The following is a 21093-nucleotide window of genomic DNA, read 5'->3' as shown; positions in this document are numbered from 1 at the left end:
AAGAAAATAAAATGATGGACATGTGTCACTAGCTAACCTAAGGTTGGTGCCACCTATGTTTGCTCTAAGGATGACACATGGGCTTCTTTCATGCATGCTTGTCACCTTCCAAGCCTTGTATTATCTAAACCTAATGCAATTAGACAAGAAACTAAAGGAAAGCTTAACTAAAGGAGGAAAACTTAAGAGCTACAGCCAACGTGGGTTTGAGAAGAGAAGGGAAGAAGAAGAAGAAGAAGAAGATTTGCTTGAGGTTTTGCATCAATTCCTCACAGTTGGGAATCAAACATTTCTAAGGCAAGTGTTCTAACCCCATCCTATAGAAATCCTAATCTCTCTTTTCATTTTAATTCTACATAATTCGAAAGATTTCAACTTAGCACCAAACCTTTCTTTCGTCTTGATACAAAGCCACGAATCTGTAATTTTTCGATAATCTGACCTCTATGCACTATTTCGGATTTAACTTTTAGCACTAAACTCTGATTTAGGCAAAGCCTAATCCCAACGATTTTAAAAGGCGCTCGGGCGCTCGCCTAGGCGCTCGGGCGAGGCGAGGCGAGGCCCGAGCGCCTCGCTAATCTCCCAGGCGACGCGCTTCAAATAGGCGCTTGCCCGAGCCCAGGCGCTGGGCGCTTCGGGCGACCGCCCGGGTTAACCAAGGCGACTGAACCAGGATTTTAGGTCTGGTTCGGTCCTGGTTCAGTCTATGATGATTAGTTGTTTCAATCGAACCAACTAAAATTGATATAAGTGACAACCGAACCCTAACCCTCGCCGTTGCCGATCCCGCTGCTCGCCGCTATCGCTGCTCGCAAACGCTGCCATTGTCGTTGCTCGCAAACGTTGCCGCTGTCGCCGCTCGCGCCTCCCGCTGCTTGTCGCTCCTGCTCCCGCTCCCGCTCCTACTCCCGCTGCCGCTGCTCGCAAACACTGCCGTTGTCACCGCTCGCGCCTCCCGCCGCTCGCCGCTGTCGCTTCCTCTTTTCTTAGTCAGCAGGCTCAGCACCCCTTTACACTTCCTTTTAAGTTTTAACAGTATACGTATACTGTATACTGTTAATATTATTAAGTTTATTTGAAATGATTAATTTTCAATACTGATAATAGATTAATAATATATTATTTTAATTTTAATACTATTATTTTTTATTTATTTGAAATTTTTTGTTAATGTGACATTGTGATTTTGTATCTTAGATTTTCTTAATTTAATAGTATATTTTTATTTAAAATTTTAAATAATTATATTTATTAATTATATTATATATTTTTATATTTTAGCGCCTCGCTTCGCTCGAGCGAGCGCCTAGCGCCTCGAGCGTTTTTGGACCTTGGCGCCTTTTGGCGCCGAGCGCTTTTTAAATCACTGCCTAATCCATTTGAAAGTAGACTCAAAGATCTTTATTTTGATACCGAGATTTAATGATTTAGAGTTTAAATACCTACTAAGACTTCTGTTTAAATTAACCCTATAGATTTTGCAAAATAGGGATTGAACTTCTGACCTCTTGTTGCGTAACTACTTATAACTTTCTACTGGGAACTCAAGATTCATGCAAAGTATGATTTATTGGAAATTATACTCAAAATTCTTTCTGTTCTTATCTGATTTGAAATTTTTGAAGTACAATTGAAACCTGAAACATCTATTTTCATCGACCCTGTGGACTCAGTAAAACAAAGCTGATGTTTTTAGATCTTTTGCTACGAAATTATTTGTAATTCCCTGCAGTAAACTCCAATTCATGCAAAACTTAATTTACCTAAAACTAGATTGACACATCTTTCAAATGACACCTATTTTTTATGAATTGGAGCATAATTGGTTATCCAGATAATTCATACGATGTGCCTCCCAAATTCTGCCAGAATCGAGCTTTGGTCGATTTCGGCTCTTCTTGTTTCTTCCCTTTGGAAATCGATTTCAGCATAAACCCTTACTTCAGTTGAGCTTTACATTACTGCTTTAAATTCTTGTATACTTTTGTCCTTCAATTATTTGTATACCTGCATCTATCATGTAAAGTTCATGTTTGTATCGTAATGTTTCGTTATAGGCACATGCATTCCATTGTTCCGCATGTGTTTTCGATATTTCCCAATTTATTGTTCACAATACCCTTTTGTACTCTGGTGTTTGTGGGATTATTTGAACATTTGCTAGAAATGGTAAAGGGATTATCTGAAACTTTGCTATAAATGATAAAGGGTATGTGCTTAGAGCCCGCGATGCTCTGCCGGCCCCCTTTGGCTTCATCCAAACGTGGATGGATGACGCTCCCAAACGTGGGAGTTTATGTTTGGGATTCCACTTCACCTTCTATGTGTTTGACATGATATCCAAAGCTTTGGTTGTGTTTCTATGCATGCTTTTGATAAGAATGAAATGAATGCAACGTCATGTGACATTTGAGCTTCTATTCATGTTTTATTCTTTGATATGTTCCGAAGTGTTTATATGTCTTTGTTATACCTTGAAAAATACCATATGCCATAAATATGCTCCTTATGCCAATGATATGCTCCAATTACCTTTCCTTGATTGTATAAACAAAATATGCTTCGAACGATACGACATTGTAATTTTGCATTCAAACAAAACATGCTTCTATTTCATCTTGTATCTCTGCTTTGAATTTTGATATCTTATTTGTTTGAAAACTATCCTCTTTGCTATGGATATGTTAGTCACTTGTTGAGCTTTATATGCTCACCCTGTTGCTATATAAATTTTTCAGGATAGCTTATCGCTCGCTAAAATGTGTAAATTGGGTTGAGGCAGTGGAAAGCTAGAAGGTTTTATGGCAAATCTTTCGTACCTGATAAGTTGATGTTGTATAATTCCTTTTGTGTGTATCAACGACAAATCTAGATCGATGTATCTTGTAAATATTTGAAAAGTACCCCTCTTATCAGGATTTTAGGAATGTTAAGTTTAAATTGTGTAATGATATAAACATATGGTACATGTTGGTTTTGTGATTGTATAGATTCCCATGCTTTTGGATTTATGATGTGGTTAGGGTTTAGTTGAGTTAGCTTTGAATTTTGTGAATCATTAAGTGATATGATGGTATGATGATAAACTACACAGGTTTTATAAATTGTGGATTATAGAGGTGAATTTTGACTTAATCGTGTTTTTAGTGTCATCAAATGTGTGATTGGATCCTGGATTGTTTGTTGAATTATAATATTATCAATTTTATGTTAGGTTCACACCTTCTGAATAAAGATTAGATCCGGGGGGGCGTGACAAACCCAATCCAACCCAACATGGGCAGTCATGTGCGACGCATATGACCAGTCCATGGGCCAAGGTTGGCCCAGCCTGCTGTGATGCTTGCATAGTTATGTGCAGTGCATATGACCAGTATATGGGTCAGCCCAACCTACTCTAATATAATGTAATTGTTGGATTTGAGTCCAAACGTTGATTGAACTAAACCAAACTTGATTAGCGTAGATCAATTCAAAGTGAATCCGAATTTGTTTGACTTATTTAAGTCAGTTTAACCTAAATTGAACTTGATCTAATCCAAATTATACTAGTCTAGGGTAGTTCCAAACCAGTTAAATGAGGATTAGAAATCGATTTAGTTAGGTTCTAGTAAATCGAGTTTAATTGGATCGATTGAACTAGGGTTCAAGTCAATTGAGAGCTAATTGGTATTATTTGATATTGACGATGTTTGAAAGAGATGATATAAATGTATTATTTCATCCTGATATAGACATGACCAATGTGATATTATGTTATTTCCCTACCGGTTGACAACTTCAGCCGAAGGAAGACACTACACACAATGGTGTAGGGTGGAGGAGGCTCGCGGTCGACGACGTAAGCCGAAGGGACGCTACAAATGGTAGCATAGGGTGAAGAAGACTCACATTAGGGCTTCTTCCATTGGGTTCTTCATTAGTTGATTAGTTGAGAGGGAGGAGAGGGAGAAGAGTAAATCATTGATTAGTTAGTTTAGTAGAGACAACTAATTCCAATTGATTAAACCCAATCAAAGCCCAACTGAACCCATCCTTTATTTGGCTCGAGCACTCACATGGGTCGCCTAGTGTCTGGGCTAGGACGCATGCCCGAGTGGCACCTCATTGAATCGCCTCGTCCAAACTTGTTATGAGGCACTTGAGCCATGCCTCGCTTGGGCACCTAGGCGATCACTCGAGCACCTATTAAAACATTATCTCTATCAAACCACCTCTCTCTCTCTCTCTCTCTCCTTGTTAGTTCGCCCGATACCTATTGGGCAAGGTTTCAACTATTGGTTGGTATAGTCGGTCCAACAAGACTGGTATCAGACCATATAGTAGGTATCTCTACCAAACTGAGATATTAGTACTTTCATTACTTAACCATGTCCCTTCTTCCTCGACTCTATTATTGCTCTCCTTTTGTCCTCCTTTCTCTAGTATCTTTCCCTGCATTTCTTCCGTTTAGGATTTTTAATAATGCTGCAGCAGTTACATTATCATAGTTATCATGGTTAATTACCAAGTAATCAGGTAGCACATGGCATACACAAAATGCTTAGTGAAGACAGATCCATACTTCCACCATTTAACCATAACTTTCACATAAGAGGTTCCTCGATAAAACTAAGGGAAAAACTTTTTAACCAGAGTATTTCATGCATGTCAAACTTTTTAGCAAATAACAAATAACTAGACAATGATCATAGTCATACAGCAATCGATGTTTAATATAAGGTTTGACATGAATAAAACATCAGCTCACCTTGAGCCACCATGTTTCAACCAAGTATCAGTTTATCTTTTGGTGTATGGACTCATAATCAGGGTCTGTCGTACCGAGCCGTACCGCCCTGTCATGACCTTAGCTGGAATTGCCTAAGGCGTGAGGCACCCTTGCGGCCAAAGATGCGAACTTAGCTTGCGTCGCCTAAGTCGCGAGTCACCCTTGTGGCAAAGACGCGAACTTAGCTTGCGTTGCCTAAGTCACGCTTCGCCCTTGCGATATTGCTCCGCAAGGATCAGCCCACTTTGTAACCTCTCGCAGGTCCCGAAGGACCTGTAAAAGAGAAAGAGAGTTAGTTCGAAAGAACGAGCAATGGACAAGTCCCGAAGTCTCGCGAAAAGGGAAGCTTTACAAGGAATTCGACGAACACCTTATGTGCACAAGAGAAAAGAGGGAGAGGGGGAAAAACAAGGTTTTCAAGGATGAACGAACAGCTGCAAGCCCACAAACAGCCGCTCACCTGGTCCCGGGCGCGAAGACAAGTTCCCGTAAAGGTCACGTGCGAACTTGCGAAAGAGATCTCAACGCCCGGTATATAACCGAAGCCCCATCCAGCCCTGTGCCACCCGGGGGGTTCCTGGGGTCTGAGATGGCTGACATTTTGGTGAGCGGAGGCAGTTCTCCGCTCACCTCCCGCGGCACGCGAAAATGGAGCTGTTTTGGGTTGTTTTGGGGTTGTTTTGCTCGGTTCGATGAGCGGTCGCTTTGCAACGCTGCAGCTTGTTCGAACTTACATATTTACAAGCAAAATGACCCAAAACCAAGAGAAAACATGCTGCCAAGCAGCTGTACATGCAAGTGTGAGCGACGAACGATTCGTTGAACGGAGTTGTTGCGGGTGCGCGACGACCGTTCGTGACATTCTCCCCCACTTAAACTGTCGATGCCCTCGTCGACGCTTGTTGGTAGTTGTTGATGACTTCTTCTTCATGTTGCAGGGCGTCTTCAGGCTCCCAACTGGCTTCAGTTCGGGGAAGCTTTCGCCACTTCACCAAGTACTCTGTTTGCTCAGCTCCGTTGGGTAGCTTTATCTTGCGATCCGCCAGAATGGTTTCCACTCGCTTCTCGTAGGAGGCTGTGATGGGAGGTAGCCGAGTTGGAACACTTCGGGAAGCATCTTGCGGATCCGAGTGGTAGGCTTTTAGGTTGCTGGCGTGAAGAACGTTGTGAATTTTGAACGACGTCGGCAGCTGCAACTTGTAAGAAACATTGCCTACCCTGCTGATACTTGGGAAGGGCCCTTCATACTTACGCATCAATCCTTTGTGGACTCTGTTCCTGAAGAATTGGAGTGATGCTGGTTGGAGCTTTACCAACACCAAATCGCCAACTTTGAACTCTTGTGGTCGCCTTCCCAAGTCTGCCCACTTCTTCATTCGTTTTGCCGCCTTCTCCAAGTAAGCCCGTGCAATATCTGCATTACGATGCCACTCCTTTGCGAAATGATAGGCTGATGGACTACTCCCAGTATACCCAATTGCCATGGTGTGCGAAGTCGACGGTTGTTGTCCTGTGATAATCTCGAAGGGGCTCTTGTTGGATGCAGAGCTCCGCTGCAAGTTGTAGGAGAATTGGGCAATGTCCAACAGCTTCACCCAATCTCGTTGATTGGCACTCACGTAGTGCCGGAGGTATTGCTCCAAGAGCGAGTTTATTCTTTCAGTCTGACCATCCGTTTGGGGGTGGAGGCTTGTAGAGAAGTATAACTTTGACCCCAACAATTTGAATAGCTCGGTCCAGAATCGTCCCAGGAACCGAGCGTCTCGATCACTAATGATATTGTGCGGGACTCCCCAATACTTCACTACATCCTTCATCATCAGCCTGGCCGCCTCCTCTGCTGAACAGTGTAGGGGTGCAGCGATGAAAGTTGCATACTTTGAAAACCGATCGACCACCACGAGTATCGATCCAAGTCCCCCTACAGGCGGTAAGCTTGATATGAAGTCTAAGGAAATGCTCTCCCACGACCTTTCTGGTACGGGCAACGGCTCCAAAAGTCCCACCGGCTTCCGCTGCTCCACCTTGTCTTATTGGCAAGTAAGGCATGTTCGAACATATTCCTCCACATCAGTCCCCATCTTCGGTCAGTAGAAGGCCCTCTCCACGAGAGCCAACGTTCTGTGAATACCTGGGTGTCCAGCCCAAAGGGAATCGTGACACTCTTTTAAAAGTTCACGCCTTAAATTGTCCACTCGGGGAACATAAACCCTATTCCCTTTTGTGTAGACAAGTCCCTCCTGGACCCAAAATCGTCGTGCCTTGCCTTCTTTGATGAGTTGCATCAGGATAACTGCTTGGGGATCACTATACAGCCCATCCTTGATTCGGGAAAGGAAGTTGGAGTGTAATTGACTTGCTTGGCCTCTGCCCTCCAATTGTGCAGCATTCACGCATTCCACTTTCCGACTCAGCGCATCGGCCACGACATTCGCCTTCCCAGGCTTGTACTCCATTGCCATATCAAATTCAGCCAGGAAGTCCTGCCACCGTGCCTGCTTTGGGGAGAGCTTCTTCTGAGTTTGGAAATAGCTCAGGGCGATGTTGTCTGTCCTTAGCACAAATCGCGACCCGAGGAGGTAGTGTCGCCAAACTCGTAGACAGTGGATCATTGCTGTCATCTCCTTCTCATGCACTGGGTACCGCCTCTCGGTCTCGTTGAGTTTGCGGCTCTCGTAGGCCACCGGATGACCTTCCTGCATGAGTACTCCCCCAATAGCGAAGTCCGAAGCATCTGTATGGACTTCAAAGGGCTCTCCATAGTTTGGCAATTTGAGTACTGGTTCTTCTAGAACAGCAGCCTTCAGATCTTGGAATGCTATCTCACATTTGTCAGACCATTTCCAAGGCTGCTCCTTCTTCAGCAACTCCGTCAGTGGGGTTGCCCGCTTCGAGTATCCCGCAATGAAGCGTCGATAGTAGTTGACGAAACCAAGGAAGGATCTCAACTCTGGCACCTTCTTTGGAGTTCGCCATTCCGCAACCGCTTGCACCTTCGACTTATCCATCTGAATGGAGCCATCACCGATTCGATGCCCCAAGAATAGGATCTCAGTTTGAGCAAAGTAGCATTTCTCCCTTTTTACGAATAAAGTGTTCTCCCGGAGAACCTTGAAAATCGTCCGAAGGTACTTGACATGCTCCTCGAGCGTTTGGCTTTAGACGACGATATCGTCCAAGTAGACGACCACGAACTTATCCAAATACTCCTTGAATAGCTGGTTCATGAGAGTACAAAATGTGGTCGGAGCGTTGGTTAAGCCGAAAGGCATCACCAAGAACTCAAACGCTTCATACCTGGTCACACAGGTAGTCTTCACTTCGTCGCCTTCAGCAATGCGCACCTGCCAATACCCCGACCGAAGGTCGAGTTTTGAGAAATACTTGGCCTTGCCCAGTTGGTCGAACAAGTCCGCGATGAGCGGGATGGGATACTTGTTCTTCACTGTTACTTTGTTGAGGGCTCGATAGTCGACGCATAATCGGAGGCTCCCATCTTGTTTCTTCTAGAAGAGAACTGGAGCTCCGAAAGGTGCTTTAGAGCTGCGGATGAGACCACCGCTTAGCAGTTCACCTAACTGCTTCCTGAGTTCTGCCAACTCTGGCGGGGGCATGCGGTAAGGTGGTCTCGCTGGAGGCTTCACTCCTAGCTCCAGCTCGATACTGTGATCCACGCCTCTGCGTGGAGGGAGAGTCTTCGGCAACTCGGGTGGCATAGCGTCTTTGAACTCTTTTAGGACGTTCGCCACCACAGCAGGTTCATGAATGGCCTCCTCGTTGAGTGGCTCTAGCTTCATAGCAGCCACGAATGTCAATTCGCCTTTTCGCACCCCTTTCTTCAATTGTAATGCCGAAATGTGTTGGGGCTCCTTAGTTCCTCTCCGAGAGACGGGAACCACGCAGGGGTCATCGCCTCCCATCATACATAGGGAGTTCAAGAATGGCATCGGCACCAACTTTGCCGCATGCATAAATTCCATTCCGTGAATCACTTGGAAGTCGTCCAGTGGCACGGCCATCATGTTGGTGTTTCCGCTCCAAGTCCCGATTTTGATAGGAACACCCTTCGCCAACCCGGAGATTCGCTTGGCCTCCGAGTTCACCGCCTTCATTCGGCTTGGGCTCTTCTCCAAGGTCAACCCAAGTCGCTGTGCTTCGCGATCGGCTATGAAGTTGTGGGTAGCGCCCGTATCCACCATTGCACGGGTCGTTTGGCCATTTAGCTTGATGTCCACATACATCAGCTCACTACTTCCTGCTTTTTGTGCCTTCGTCTTCATGTTCTCCCCCACTTGACCCCGCATAGCGTTCAACAAACGCATTGCTCCCATTCGGGGTCCTTGCGACTCCTCGTCGTCGCTGCTGGATTCTGAACTGCTCGAACTAAGAGCAACAGCTTTGCCCTTGTCCGATCGGGGAGGGTGGATGGAAGCCGTCAAAGCATTGAGTGCCTGTTTCTGTGGGCACTCCCTTACCATGTGCGGTCCTCCGCACAAGAAGCATCCTCCAGGTTTTGAGGCATTGCCTTTTGGGTTCGGCTCTTTGTGGGAGCTCTTCTTCTTTTGTTCGCCCCCGAAATCCTTCCCTCGAGAATGTTTTGGAGGGCGATTGCCTGAAGATTGTTTCCTTCTCGCTGGGTCTTCAGAGGAAACAAAGTCGGTGAGCCTTTCTGCAGTAGCAATTGCCCCGACCACATCGGTAACATTCCTTCGATTTAGCTCCTGTTAAGCCCATGGTTTCAAACCATCGAGGAAGCTGAACAACTTGTCCTTCTCAGACATGTCCTGTATGTCCAGCATTAGTGCAGAAAACTGTTTCACATAGTCTCGGATGGTGGTGCTTTGGCGGAGTTGTCTCAACTTCCTTCTTGCGACGAACTCTGTGTTCTCCGGTAGGAACTGAGTTCTCAACTCCCGCTTCAAGCCCTCCCATGTGTCAACTCGACACCGACCTTATTGGATCTCTTCCCAACGAGTTCGCCACCAAAGTTTCGCATCTCCGTTCAGATACATTGTTGCTATAGAAACTTTGGTATCTTCAGAATCGGGCCTCGTAGCTCGGAAGTATTGCTCCATGTCGAACAAAAAGTTCTCGAGCTCCTTGGCATCTCTGGCCCCTCCATATCCATGAGGCTCAAGTGCCCTTAAGTTTTGTGGCGGTGCAACGCGGGTGTTGCCTCCTCCCGCATTTAGTGTTCTTGTGAGCATAGCCACCTTTGCAGTGAGTTCCGCCACAACATCCTGTAAGTGTTGCACGGAGTCTTTGGTGTCATCCGACAGTCGGTCGACTAGGGCCTCGACTTTGTCGATCCTAGACTCCGCTTCCTCTTGTGAGCTCTCTACCCCAACAAGTCTTTGTTGGTCATGGTAGAGTTCCTCCATGCTCGCTTCAAGAACATCCAGGCGGGTTTCCGCCGTCGTGAGTCTCTCCTTATGACTCTTTTTCCCAGTTAGCGCACTAGATTGTGCTTCCTCCGCTCGCGGAGAGTGGCCAACTTCTCGCTCATCCTGTTCGCTGCCGCGCTCCTCTTGAGCGGCTCCAACAGCATGAGAGCGAGTGTGCACGTGCAGCCCACCTGCGGCTGCTTGGGGCAAGGGTCCGGCTTGCCCCGTCTTGCTTGATTCGCCACGATGCTTTGCCATAGCGAAGTTACGAAGTTCGTTCGCTGTTCGATCGAAGAGCTTGCCCGCTCTGATACCACAATGTCACGACCTTAGCTGGAATTGCCTAAGGCGTGAGGCACCCTTGCGGCCAAAGACGCGAACTTAGCTTGCGTCGCCTAAGTCGCGAGTCACCCTTGTGGCAAAGACGCAAACTTAGCTTGCGTTGCCTAAGTCACGCTTCGCCCTTGCGATATTGCTCCGCAAGGATCAGCCCACTTTGTAACCTCTCGCAAGTCCCGAAGGACCTGTAAAAGAGAAAGAGAGTTAGTTCGAAAGAACGAGCAACGGACAAGTCCCGAAGTCTAGCGAAAAGGGAAGCTTTACAAGCAATTCGACGAACACCTTATGTGCACAAGAGAAAAGAGGGAGAGGGGGAAAAACAAGGCTTTCAAGGATGAACGAACAGCTGCAAGCCCACAAACAGCCGCTCACCTGGTCCCGGGCGCGAAGACAAGTTCCCGTAAAGGTCACGTGCGAACTTGCGAAAGAGATCTCAACGCCCGGTATATAACCGAAGCCCCATCCAGCCCTGTGCCACCCGGGGGGTTCCTGGGGTCTGAGATGGCTGACATTTTGGTGAGCGGAGGCAGTTCTTCGCTCACCTCTCGCGGCACGCGAAAATGGAGCTGTTTTGGGCTGTTTTGGGGTTGTTTTGCTCGGTTCGGTGAGCGGTCGCTTTGCAACGCTGCAGCTTGTTCGAACTTACATATTTACAAGCAAAATGACCCAAAACCAAGAGAAAACATGCTGCCAAGCAGCTGTACATGCAGGTGTGAGCAACGAACGGTTCGTTGAACGGAGTTGTTGCGGGTGCGCGACGACCGTTCGTGACAGCCCGGTACGAGCGGTACGTACCGGTCCAATAGGTTTTCGGTACGCGGACCGACTGTTACCGGTCCGAGGCACTGTAGCACTGTAGCAGTACTACATTGCTACAGTACTCGGTACACCCAGGTGTACCGCTCGGTATACCGTACCGTACCGGTACCGAGCCCAGGTCGAAATACCGGTACGGTACGGTATTGCAGACCCTGCTCATAATAGCTACAAAACTAGATACACAAATTCATATATGCAAGGCACCAGAAGCTCGCGTACAACCACATATATACCAATATCTTCGCAGCAATCTAGATCCGAAGGTGGTGCTCACCAGGATGGGCTAGCATGATAATACTTTGTTTGATTAATATAAATTCAACAAAAGCAAATGATCATTAATAATGTACATTTTTTTGTCTGCAAAGTCATTATGAGATAAAAAAATGAAATGGATTCTATCAACAAAAGAATATTAATCCCAGTGAATCTCATATCAAAACATATACGACATATTAAAAAGATCAATTTTTGAGGCAAAATTTCATTAAAAATTAATGTATGTGCAATTTAGAATCATCTTTGCTTATTCCGAATACCTACCTCAACATCATGTAGTAGAATGGAACCATCTTCAAGGCCAAGAGCAATAACTTTGCCATCTGGACGCCAACAAAGTGACGTAATGCACTTGCCTAAATAGAATCGATGTGTATTAATAAATTCAATCAAACATTGTAATACATCTTATCCATAGGCATATGCCCAAAAATATTTTTTCCAAAAGTAACCATGATTCAAAGGATTAGCCATCTGGGATGCACATGCACAAAAAGAGAGGGAGGGTTAGAATCACAATACTTGGTAAGAGAATCAACATGGTAAAGATCAGCATGAATCAACTGATCTATTTTGATCCGTGGAAATCAGTCACTATCAAGTAACCTTTGGCTAGATCATCCGGAACTAATTATTTTTTTCACTGGATTAATCAAGGATTAAGCAAATCTCTAACTATATGGCCAAGAAACTGGGAATTCGATCAGTCTCTAGTCAATTAAGCAATCTATCCCATTTGTATCTATATATACCAATTCAGGTAAGATCAAGCCAAAGCCTTGTGAAATCAGCAAATGGATATATCCAACACTATCACATCACAACCGAAAATGATATGCAGATCACTAATATCAGCTTCCCCTCCAGAATACTCTTTCACATTCCTTTGCCTAGGGGAACCTGGTCTGACTTATTTACCTTGGAGCCAACCATGGAGTCAGGTCGCTTGTTGAGGCGACTAAAAAATGTTTGAACGGTCCATTTTAACCTCCCATAGGTACAGTAAATTTGATCTTAACAATCACCTTGATTTGGCAATAGAAGTTTGTAGCTAGCTCTAATGACTATCAAAACAGGGATGTTGAGGGTAAAACTTTATCTTTGTTTGCTAGTAGTCCCAAGATGTGAACAGAGTCTGCACAACCACCAATCTTATCCAGCAGCCAGGCCCATGAAAGGAAGACGAGGAGAAGAAAATCCCATCCAATGTAAGCACCCATCACCTATTAGCAGCAACTACATCTAAATTTCAACAATCACATCATACAAGCTGGCAACCTAACTTACACCTAGAAGAAGCAAAAGGCATTCAGAGAGAGATAACAAGGGCCAACACAAGTGACTCAAATCAACATGTTTTTACATGTTGATTTGTCACATAAGGAACAAGGAGCACCTGTTAAATGATCAAATATTGCTTAACTAGATAAGGCATTAGCATGAGAGATTTAACATTATGCCAGATAGGAAATATAACAAATCACAGATGAGGATGCTAATGAGGATGGTGACAGAAAAGTTAATGTTGGCAAGAACACACATGACATCATATTTTCAGATCGCACATGGCAAAATGAATACGGAGTGTCATTGGAAGAACTTTTAGATCGCACAAGCCACTAATACAGTCATCCAAATGAATATTCCTATTCTCTTACGGAGTATAATCCATTATATAATCATTAGTTCTTGAAGTCAAAGAAATGGAAAAAGAAATGTGTTACTTAGCATATACTCTGAGGAATATACAGCACTCCTTAGTCATTATCCAATACCAGTGCATAAGCTTCCATCTCCATCTTTTTGTAACATCTTTTGTTTATTGTGTTTAAATAAATAGTAGTTATAAATAAAGTGTCAATTCATTGACTCATCCAATTATCTAGCTGTAATTTCATTTGAATCTTCAAATCAATGTTAAATTTTCAAAATGAAAATAGATTTACTTACGAAATGAATGTTAAAACGAAAACAAAATATGTTTAGTTTAATGCATGGACTTAAAAGCACAGACACACCTGTTATGGATTTTTCTTGTACTGATTATGAATCCTATAGCTCAAAACAAATCTTTTCAGAGGCTCCATCCATAAAGGTATTCAAATTTGTCTTGAAAAAAATTAGGAAGAGAAGCACCTAGGACTGCATTAATTTGGAAAAAATATGAATTTTAAAAAGTCACAGTAAATAATAGAGCATCCTCTAGAATGGAGCATAAATGATTCAGAATTCACATAAACAAAAAGAAATAGTAGGGACATGGGACAGGGCTGATTATATATTATCATAGTGTCTGAATCAGACCAACAATACCCCAAGTTTCACTTCAAAATTAAATGGTCCCATGCTTCCAGCGATCAGACCTACTATACCCAAAGTTACACTTCAAAATCAAATGGTTCTTAAACACTTCACCTGGATAAAGCACATTATAACCAACATTACATGGACATATGTACAGCTCTCATGTGTGTGTCCATGTCCAGGTATCAGGTCCTTTTAACTAACTAAAAATTCTACTTATAATTGCATTAACAAGTGTCACATTCATGTTGCATCATGTCAGTATAAATACTTGTCATCAAAAGGCGATTGTCCATGTCAAGGCTGACTTCTACATTGACAATTATTAAACCTAAAAGGAAAAAAAGAGGACAATGGCAGTGAGGCAATTGCAAACGGCATAGATCATTAAATATAAACAAGCACAGGATATTCTTTGATGCAAGATCATTGGACTTTCACCAAACTTGAGTAAAAATTTGACAAAGGCAAAAGTTCAAAGGAATACAAACTCTACTTATATGGGTTCACTTCTTTAAATTAATTTGCTTTCATAGCCTGAGTTCACCAAAGAACATCTGCATTCTGCAATACTACATGATTACCTGACTTAACCTCCCCAAAAACCAGGTTCCTCATTTTTCTCTAATGAAACTTTGCTAGATGAGATTCAATGAGAGACCCAAAAAGAAATGATTCAGAGATTCCAGCAAGGGCTTATAGCTAGATTGTGACAGACTAACCATTGAGACTCAAGTAAATTAGTTATTCTGATCTGGTTAATTTATGTGCACAGTAAACCAAACACTGAAGGACAGTTATTCAACTAGGACCAAATCAGCCAGTCAGACTGAATAACCAGAAACCAACCCTTGGCTTGTCCAGATTGTTTGTTGGATCATTTTTAATCCATGCTAACTATAATCCCCTTAAATACATTCTTCTATTTACCTTTTGAGGTTATTTTAGTCTTTCTAGGAAGAAAAAATTTCATTGTTTTCTCTAAGTGTGCATTACCTGACCTTTCTATAACTGCCCCTTCTATCATCCTCTCTGTCCTTTCATATAATCATCCTCTCATCGTTGTCCTCTTTCACTCGTTTGTTATTGTCCTCTTTTTCTTACCTTTTATTTGCCTCTCTCATCACCACTCTAACTCTCTCTTTGGTTCATGTTACTCTTTCACCATCATTGTAACACCTCAATTAGTCCCACATCGGAAGTGGACAAGACTAAGATTGACTTATGAGAATCTGATGAGTGTACTACTATCAATTTCAGATTAGGTATTTTGGACAGTGATTTGGACCAAACGAAGTTGATAGGTTAGTTAACCCATCAGGCCCGAGTTATGATATTTGGTATCAGAACCGACCTAGTATTTAGGCATTGTAAGAGGGCTTTCGAATAGAAAAGAGCTACCCGTGGATGACAATCTTTCATTTTCTCTTTCTCTTATCATCTCATGTCGTAAGCTGCCTATCTATTTTTGTCATACAACTTATTTGAGTTTGCATTTTTATTTTTTGGTACTCAAATTTCTTGAATTAATCCAACAATGATTATCTTATGATTTTTAATATATTTTCTTATAAAAAGAAATCTATATTTTTTATGCAATTTATATGTATAATTTATTTTTATTTTTTTTTTATACAGAATCTATGGTTCAACTGCTTGAGCCACTGGTTCAACCAGTGAACTTGTGACCCAAGCCTTAGTTGGATCAATGTTCGGCCCAGATTTGATAACTGTGTTGACGGATGTCCAATCTATGACACTTTGGCAAGACCACAGTTCGCAAATCTCAATTTGCTCAAGATAAACGAACACAATATTTTGTCATTTTCATATAATTTGCTCAAGATAATTGCCATGCACAGGTAAAATACATGCTATGCATGGATGGAGATGAAGGCAACGCATGATTCTTGTATGCAGAATCAAAATAAAATGAAGAAATAGTTGTGACTGAGGTAACCCTCAAAATAATTAACTACTAAGAAGCTTCATTTCATAAGAAAATGAAATAGGTGAACAAAAAGAAACCCACTAGAAGGGGGTTGAAAGCACAAGTTATTTTGAGAAAAAAAATTGGGATTTCCAAAGATGTTTGACTAAATAGTTGTTATAACAGAAAATAAGGTGGGCTATCAAGATTTTCCTAGTCTTACACATTACAAAAACACTTACTTCCAAAGAAGTCACTTAAAATGCTATTATGTAAAGTCCTTCATAGGAGCATCAATAAAAGCTAATAACTATGGTAACAACTTAACAAAAATAACTAAAAACCATTAGATTAGGTTGCCATTGCTTTTTGTACACAGAAAATGTTTATCCTTTTTCCCTTGTGCACATTAAAAATGTTCAAACGGTAATCATCACATAAAAGTTACTTTCTGATGGTGGGGTTGCAATCTCTCCATTTGATCATAGTTTCTCTTTAAACCATGTTTTACATTCATTAGGAATACTGGATGGCATAGAATACAACCTGTTCATCATTTCAGAGGTAGAAAAGTTAATTTACCTGTGAAATTCTAGGTTTTTGTAAATACTTCGATAAGAGCAAATATAAATAAGTTTAAAAAAGGTTATTTCAAACATTTATAAACAGAACAGTCACATACAACAAAGCATGCCAAAGACAGCTCAATATTTTGGTCAAAAGGAATGTGTATCCTTCTTCTAATATTTCTTTGCTTACATTTTATAAGGATTTACCACTCAAATACTTAAATGAAAACATCAAAGGTCACTTTTCTTGATTTTACATTAAATTTACTGTCAAGAACTACTTATCATCTCAATGTTGGTGCTATATGCATGCAAGTACCCCTTACAGTAGTTATACTCAGGTGTCTATTTGTCACCCCCATAAGTTAAGTATAATAAAACCACTGCGTAATCTCAAACATCCAAAACTTTGTGTAATATAGGTTTTCGTGTTCGGATGCAAATATAAAACATAAACTAGCAACACAATGAACAAGACACGACAAAGAACGAAAACCCACAGCAAACTTTAGCAAATTGCAACAGCAACCACCAGTGAGATGGTAAAAAATAAAAGACCGCAGATCAAAACTAGCTAAAGCAAGAAAAGAAAAAGGCCGAGACCCCACAGCCACATTTAGCATATTCTGATCGTAGCCCATCAACGAATAAGATGCAACGCAGAACAATAGGGTTCACCTGGGGAGATCATCCAAAGCCTCTGCCAGTTGAAACGATGCAATACGACCTTGGAGTCCTCGGTGACCATGGCAAGCAGATCTTTCTCCGGGTTCCACTCCGCGATATTGATCTGCGCCATCAGAGCAGCATCGCAAATCACGAGGGAGCAAGCAAGACGGGGGAATGGCGCTAGGGTTTCAATCGATCAGCCGACCTGGAAGGGGATGGACTTGTCTAGTTGAAGCTGGAAGGGGACCGGCACGGCGCCGGCGGCGGTCTCCATCTCGACCTCTGCCTCCTCTGCCATGGTTCTCCGTGGGCTGGGGGAAGCGCGGGCGGGCGCCGGGACGGGAGTGGGAATGCGAGTGGGTTCTAGGTGAGGCTCGGAGGTCGTCGGATGGGCGATGTGCTTCTCCAGAGCGTTGGATGAGATGAAGACTTGGTTGGACGGGTCGCGTGGTTGGGTTCGTGCGACAGTGGGCTTTCTTTATAGCCGATTTCGGAAGCCATCGAACTTGTTCATCAATTGGACATTTGGAACGACGGAAGTGATCGGCACCAGCTTGGCAGGGCATTTAATTATTTAGCATTTTGAACCCAATTAGAATGCCTACTTTGTTATTCGATCGTATTTCAAACTCAATTCAGAAATATGAAGATGCAATTGAGTGGGTTGATAGGGTATTGACGTTAAATGGTGAGGAAATAAATAAAAAATTAAATAGAAGAGAAGATAAAAATTAAGAAGGAAAAATAACAAGTAAAATTAGGAATATAAGGTTTGTAATACTCTAATTAATCCATCGGATAAAGAATTGAATGAGAAGGATAAGACCACCCAAGAAATTAATCATGCAGTCAAAATCACTTAAGTTTAAAACATTAGATATATATTGTGATATATATAAAGTGATATTCTGAATCAATTGAATTTAAAGTATTGATAATTAATTCTTCATATTTTTTAATTTAAAGTAAATAAAAAAATTAATTTTTTTTAGAATAACTAAAAATCATATAGAAACTTCAAATTATAAGCCAATCTCGATAGCATAACCATTATAATTTTTAAAGAGAAAATTAAGTATAACTTTCTCTAGAAATTCAAATCAAAATTTATAAAAGCATTGAATTCCTAAATCAATAAATTTTTTAACGATGTATAACTCATGTCATAAATATCTTAAAATTTATATCAGAATAATATAAAATAAATATTAAAATTTTATTTTATTAAAAAGCTAAGATTCTAATATGACTATCTTGATTAAGACACTCATGTGCCAAATATTAAAAAGTATGACTTGCAACGATCACGGTAAGAGAAATTATCTCAAAATATCATAATGTTCATATTAGAATTTGAGTAACTAACTAGTTAAATATAAATCTAGTGAGGCATCAATTTTTCTACTCATTCATTCCAAACTCAACTATGAGTATTTGAAATTGAAGAAAGCCCATCGGAAACGCTCAATTATCTAAATAAATAAATGATAGGTAGTGCTGCTAAACTCTAAATAAATAAGATCTTCCATCCTGATTGGCATAAAATTCTCATGCTTTAATAAATAGAGGAGGAAAATTAAGTTTTATTTGTTAGTATATAGTGAAATATAAAATTACCTCTAGTCATGATTGTCGGAGAACAAACTTTTTGATGTAGAACAATGAGTATCTTTTAATCTTATTATTATTAGATTTAAGATTATTAAGATTATTATTAGATCTATAGTCTCGCTTGGTTGAGAATACTGTAGCGGTGGCTTCTCCCTAGGGCGATGACACTGTAGCGGCGATCAGAATACTGTAGCGGTGGCTTCTCCCTAGGGCAACGGCGTTGTAGCGACGATCAGGCTCCTACAGCGGCGTCTTCTCCCTAAGGCGACGGTACTGTAGCGGTTATCAGAATACTGTAGCGGCAGCTTCTCCCTAGGGCGATGGCACTATAGCGACGATCTGGCTCTTGCAGCGGCATCTTCTCCCTAGGGCGATGGTACTATAGCGCGATCAGAATACTATAGCAACGGCTTCTCCCTAGGGCGACGACACTGTAGCGACAATCAGAATACTGTAGCGGCGGCTTCTCCCTAGGGCAACGGCACTGTAGCGGCAATCAGGCTCCGTAGCAGCATCTTCTCCCTAGGGCGACGATACTGTAGCGGCAATCAGACTACTATAACAGCAGATTCTCCCTAGGGCGACGGTACTGTAGCGGTGATCCTACAGCGGTGGCATCTCTCTGGTGACAATACTGTAGCGACGACCAAAGGAGGGATCAGACATGACAGCGATGGTCCTTGGGGCAGTTGCTCCTCCGCTATATTCTCTTCAGAGAAATGCTCCTTCGACAAAGCAGTATCGAAGCAGGTCGCGCTCTAGATCGCGGCATCCAGCCCTCATTTCCAGTGACCCTTGGCCTTGGACTAGCCTCTTCAAGGCTCCGGTTGGAAGTCCGAATCTTAGCCTAGAATTCTTTACTCCAGAAGTTCAAACTGACAAGAAGATTACTGTATATGAGACAGTTGATTCTGCAGAGCTAATTGAGACATGGTCTATGGCGATTATTGGCTATGTGGTAGGTCTCAAAACATCATATTTTTCACTATCCTCATTTATCAAAACTCGATGGGGAATATCGGCATTTGACCTCCATATGTTGGAGAATGGTTTTTTTGTTTGCAAACTATACTCCGAAGAAGATTTGCAACGGATCCTGGAAGGGTTCTGGACTATTCGTGGCCATCCAATGATTCTACGATGTTGGTCTCCTGATGTCCATCTAGAGTTAGACAGCCTATAGTCTATTCCATTATGGATATCCTTTCAAGGTCTTCCTCTACATCTTTGGAGTCGACGATTTATTGCAAAGTTATGCAGCACTTTGGGACAGCCACTCTACATCGACAAAGCAACAACAGCTCAGACGAGATTAGCATTTGCACAAGCATGTGTACTGGTTTCTTCCGATGAAGATCTTCTTAATGAGGTTTTTTACTGCGATCTTGATGGGAACACCCAGAAAGTACATGTCTCATATTCCTGGAAGCCACAACGATGTTAGAGTTGCTTATCTTTTGGCCATTCAAATGGAGCTTGTCAACAAACTCCGAAACCGATCACAAAGGTCTGTCGGCCACGCCAGGCGCCTCAGCAACAAGGCGAGTCTCCTCAAGTGGCAGTAGCACTGGTGGTGGCGAAGACTATTGAGCTTTCCGACACGCAGGGACAGCACTACGGACAGAAGGACAAATCCAAAATTTTATCTCTTCCTATTACGTCGAAGCCTTCCACAACAGAAGTTTCCCATGGTACTCGTGAACAGGAAAAACATATCAGGAACTTCATCTCTTCCTATATCATCGAATCCGTCGACAATTGGAATTCCAATATCCACTCATTGCACCAACCAATACCTTGTGTCTCAACAAACTTAGGCCCAAACAATCCTCGCCAGCAAAGATATTCTTACTCAACAAACTCAAGCCACAACAAACCTCGCCAACAAGGATATTCTACCTCAACAAACTCATGCCCCAACCTCTCTAGCTAGGCTACCCCAACAAGTACTAACCAGCATATTGTGCCTCAACAATCCTATCACGCTTCAACAAACTCTGCTAACCATGACTACTTGACTCAAGGTATTTTAAAGTTTAAAAATCTGCAAGCTGTGGATGAAGTGGATAAATATAGAAATAAAGTCTTAAAAGGTAAAGATATTATGCGGGAGGAAAATGCAAAATCGAAGGATAAGAAAAAGGATGGAACTGTCCATCCAAAGTCATAGGATGAATACCCTACTACCTTTTTCATTTGTTATATTTCTGATGAAAATAACCTATTGGAATGTTCGTGGACTTAATAAGCCTGAAAAATATCGGGAGCTCAACAGAATAATCAAGTCTGCCAAATGTGATATTGTTATTCTAGTGGAAACAAAAATTAAACAATCGCGCGTTCAAGCTCAAAAGAATCTAATATGGCCGGATGCAGAACTGTTTACCAATGACTCTTATGAAACTTTTGGTAGAA

General features: G+C 42.2%; 1 protein-coding gene across 3 annotated transcripts in view; it reads right to left on the bottom strand.

Annotated features, from left to right (window-relative positions):
* Positions 1 to 17516, bottom strand: part of LOC135595174 (anaphase-promoting complex subunit 4-like) — an 81947-nt gene extending 64431 nt beyond the window's left edge. The window contains exons 1-3 of one of the 3 annotated variants that reach the window (XM_065085742.1): positions 17273 to 17516; positions 17077 to 17188; positions 11860 to 11951 (exon numbers count right to left, since the gene is read on the bottom strand). In XM_065085742.1, coding sequence (XP_064941814.1) covers positions 11860 to 11951; positions 17077 to 17188; positions 17273 to 17365 — 297 coding nt within the window. In that variant the 5' untranslated portion in view covers positions 17366 to 17516. The remainder of the gene's footprint in view (positions 1 to 11859; positions 11952 to 17076; positions 17189 to 17272) is intronic. The other 2 variants (XM_065085741.1, XM_065085743.1) reach the window with 2 other exon arrangements.
* Between the last annotated feature and the right edge of the window lie 3577 nt (positions 17517 to 21093).

Source organism: Musa acuminata, chromosome BXJ1-10 (genome assembly GCF_036884655.1).
Source record: "Musa acuminata AAA Group cultivar baxijiao chromosome BXJ1-10, Cavendish_Baxijiao_AAA, whole genome shotgun sequence".
In the NCBI taxonomy this organism is placed as follows: domain Eukaryota; kingdom Viridiplantae; phylum Streptophyta; class Magnoliopsida; order Zingiberales; family Musaceae; genus Musa; species Musa acuminata.
The sequence above is the reverse complement of the archived record's forward strand: the minus strand, read 5'-3'. Positions and strand labels throughout refer to the sequence as shown.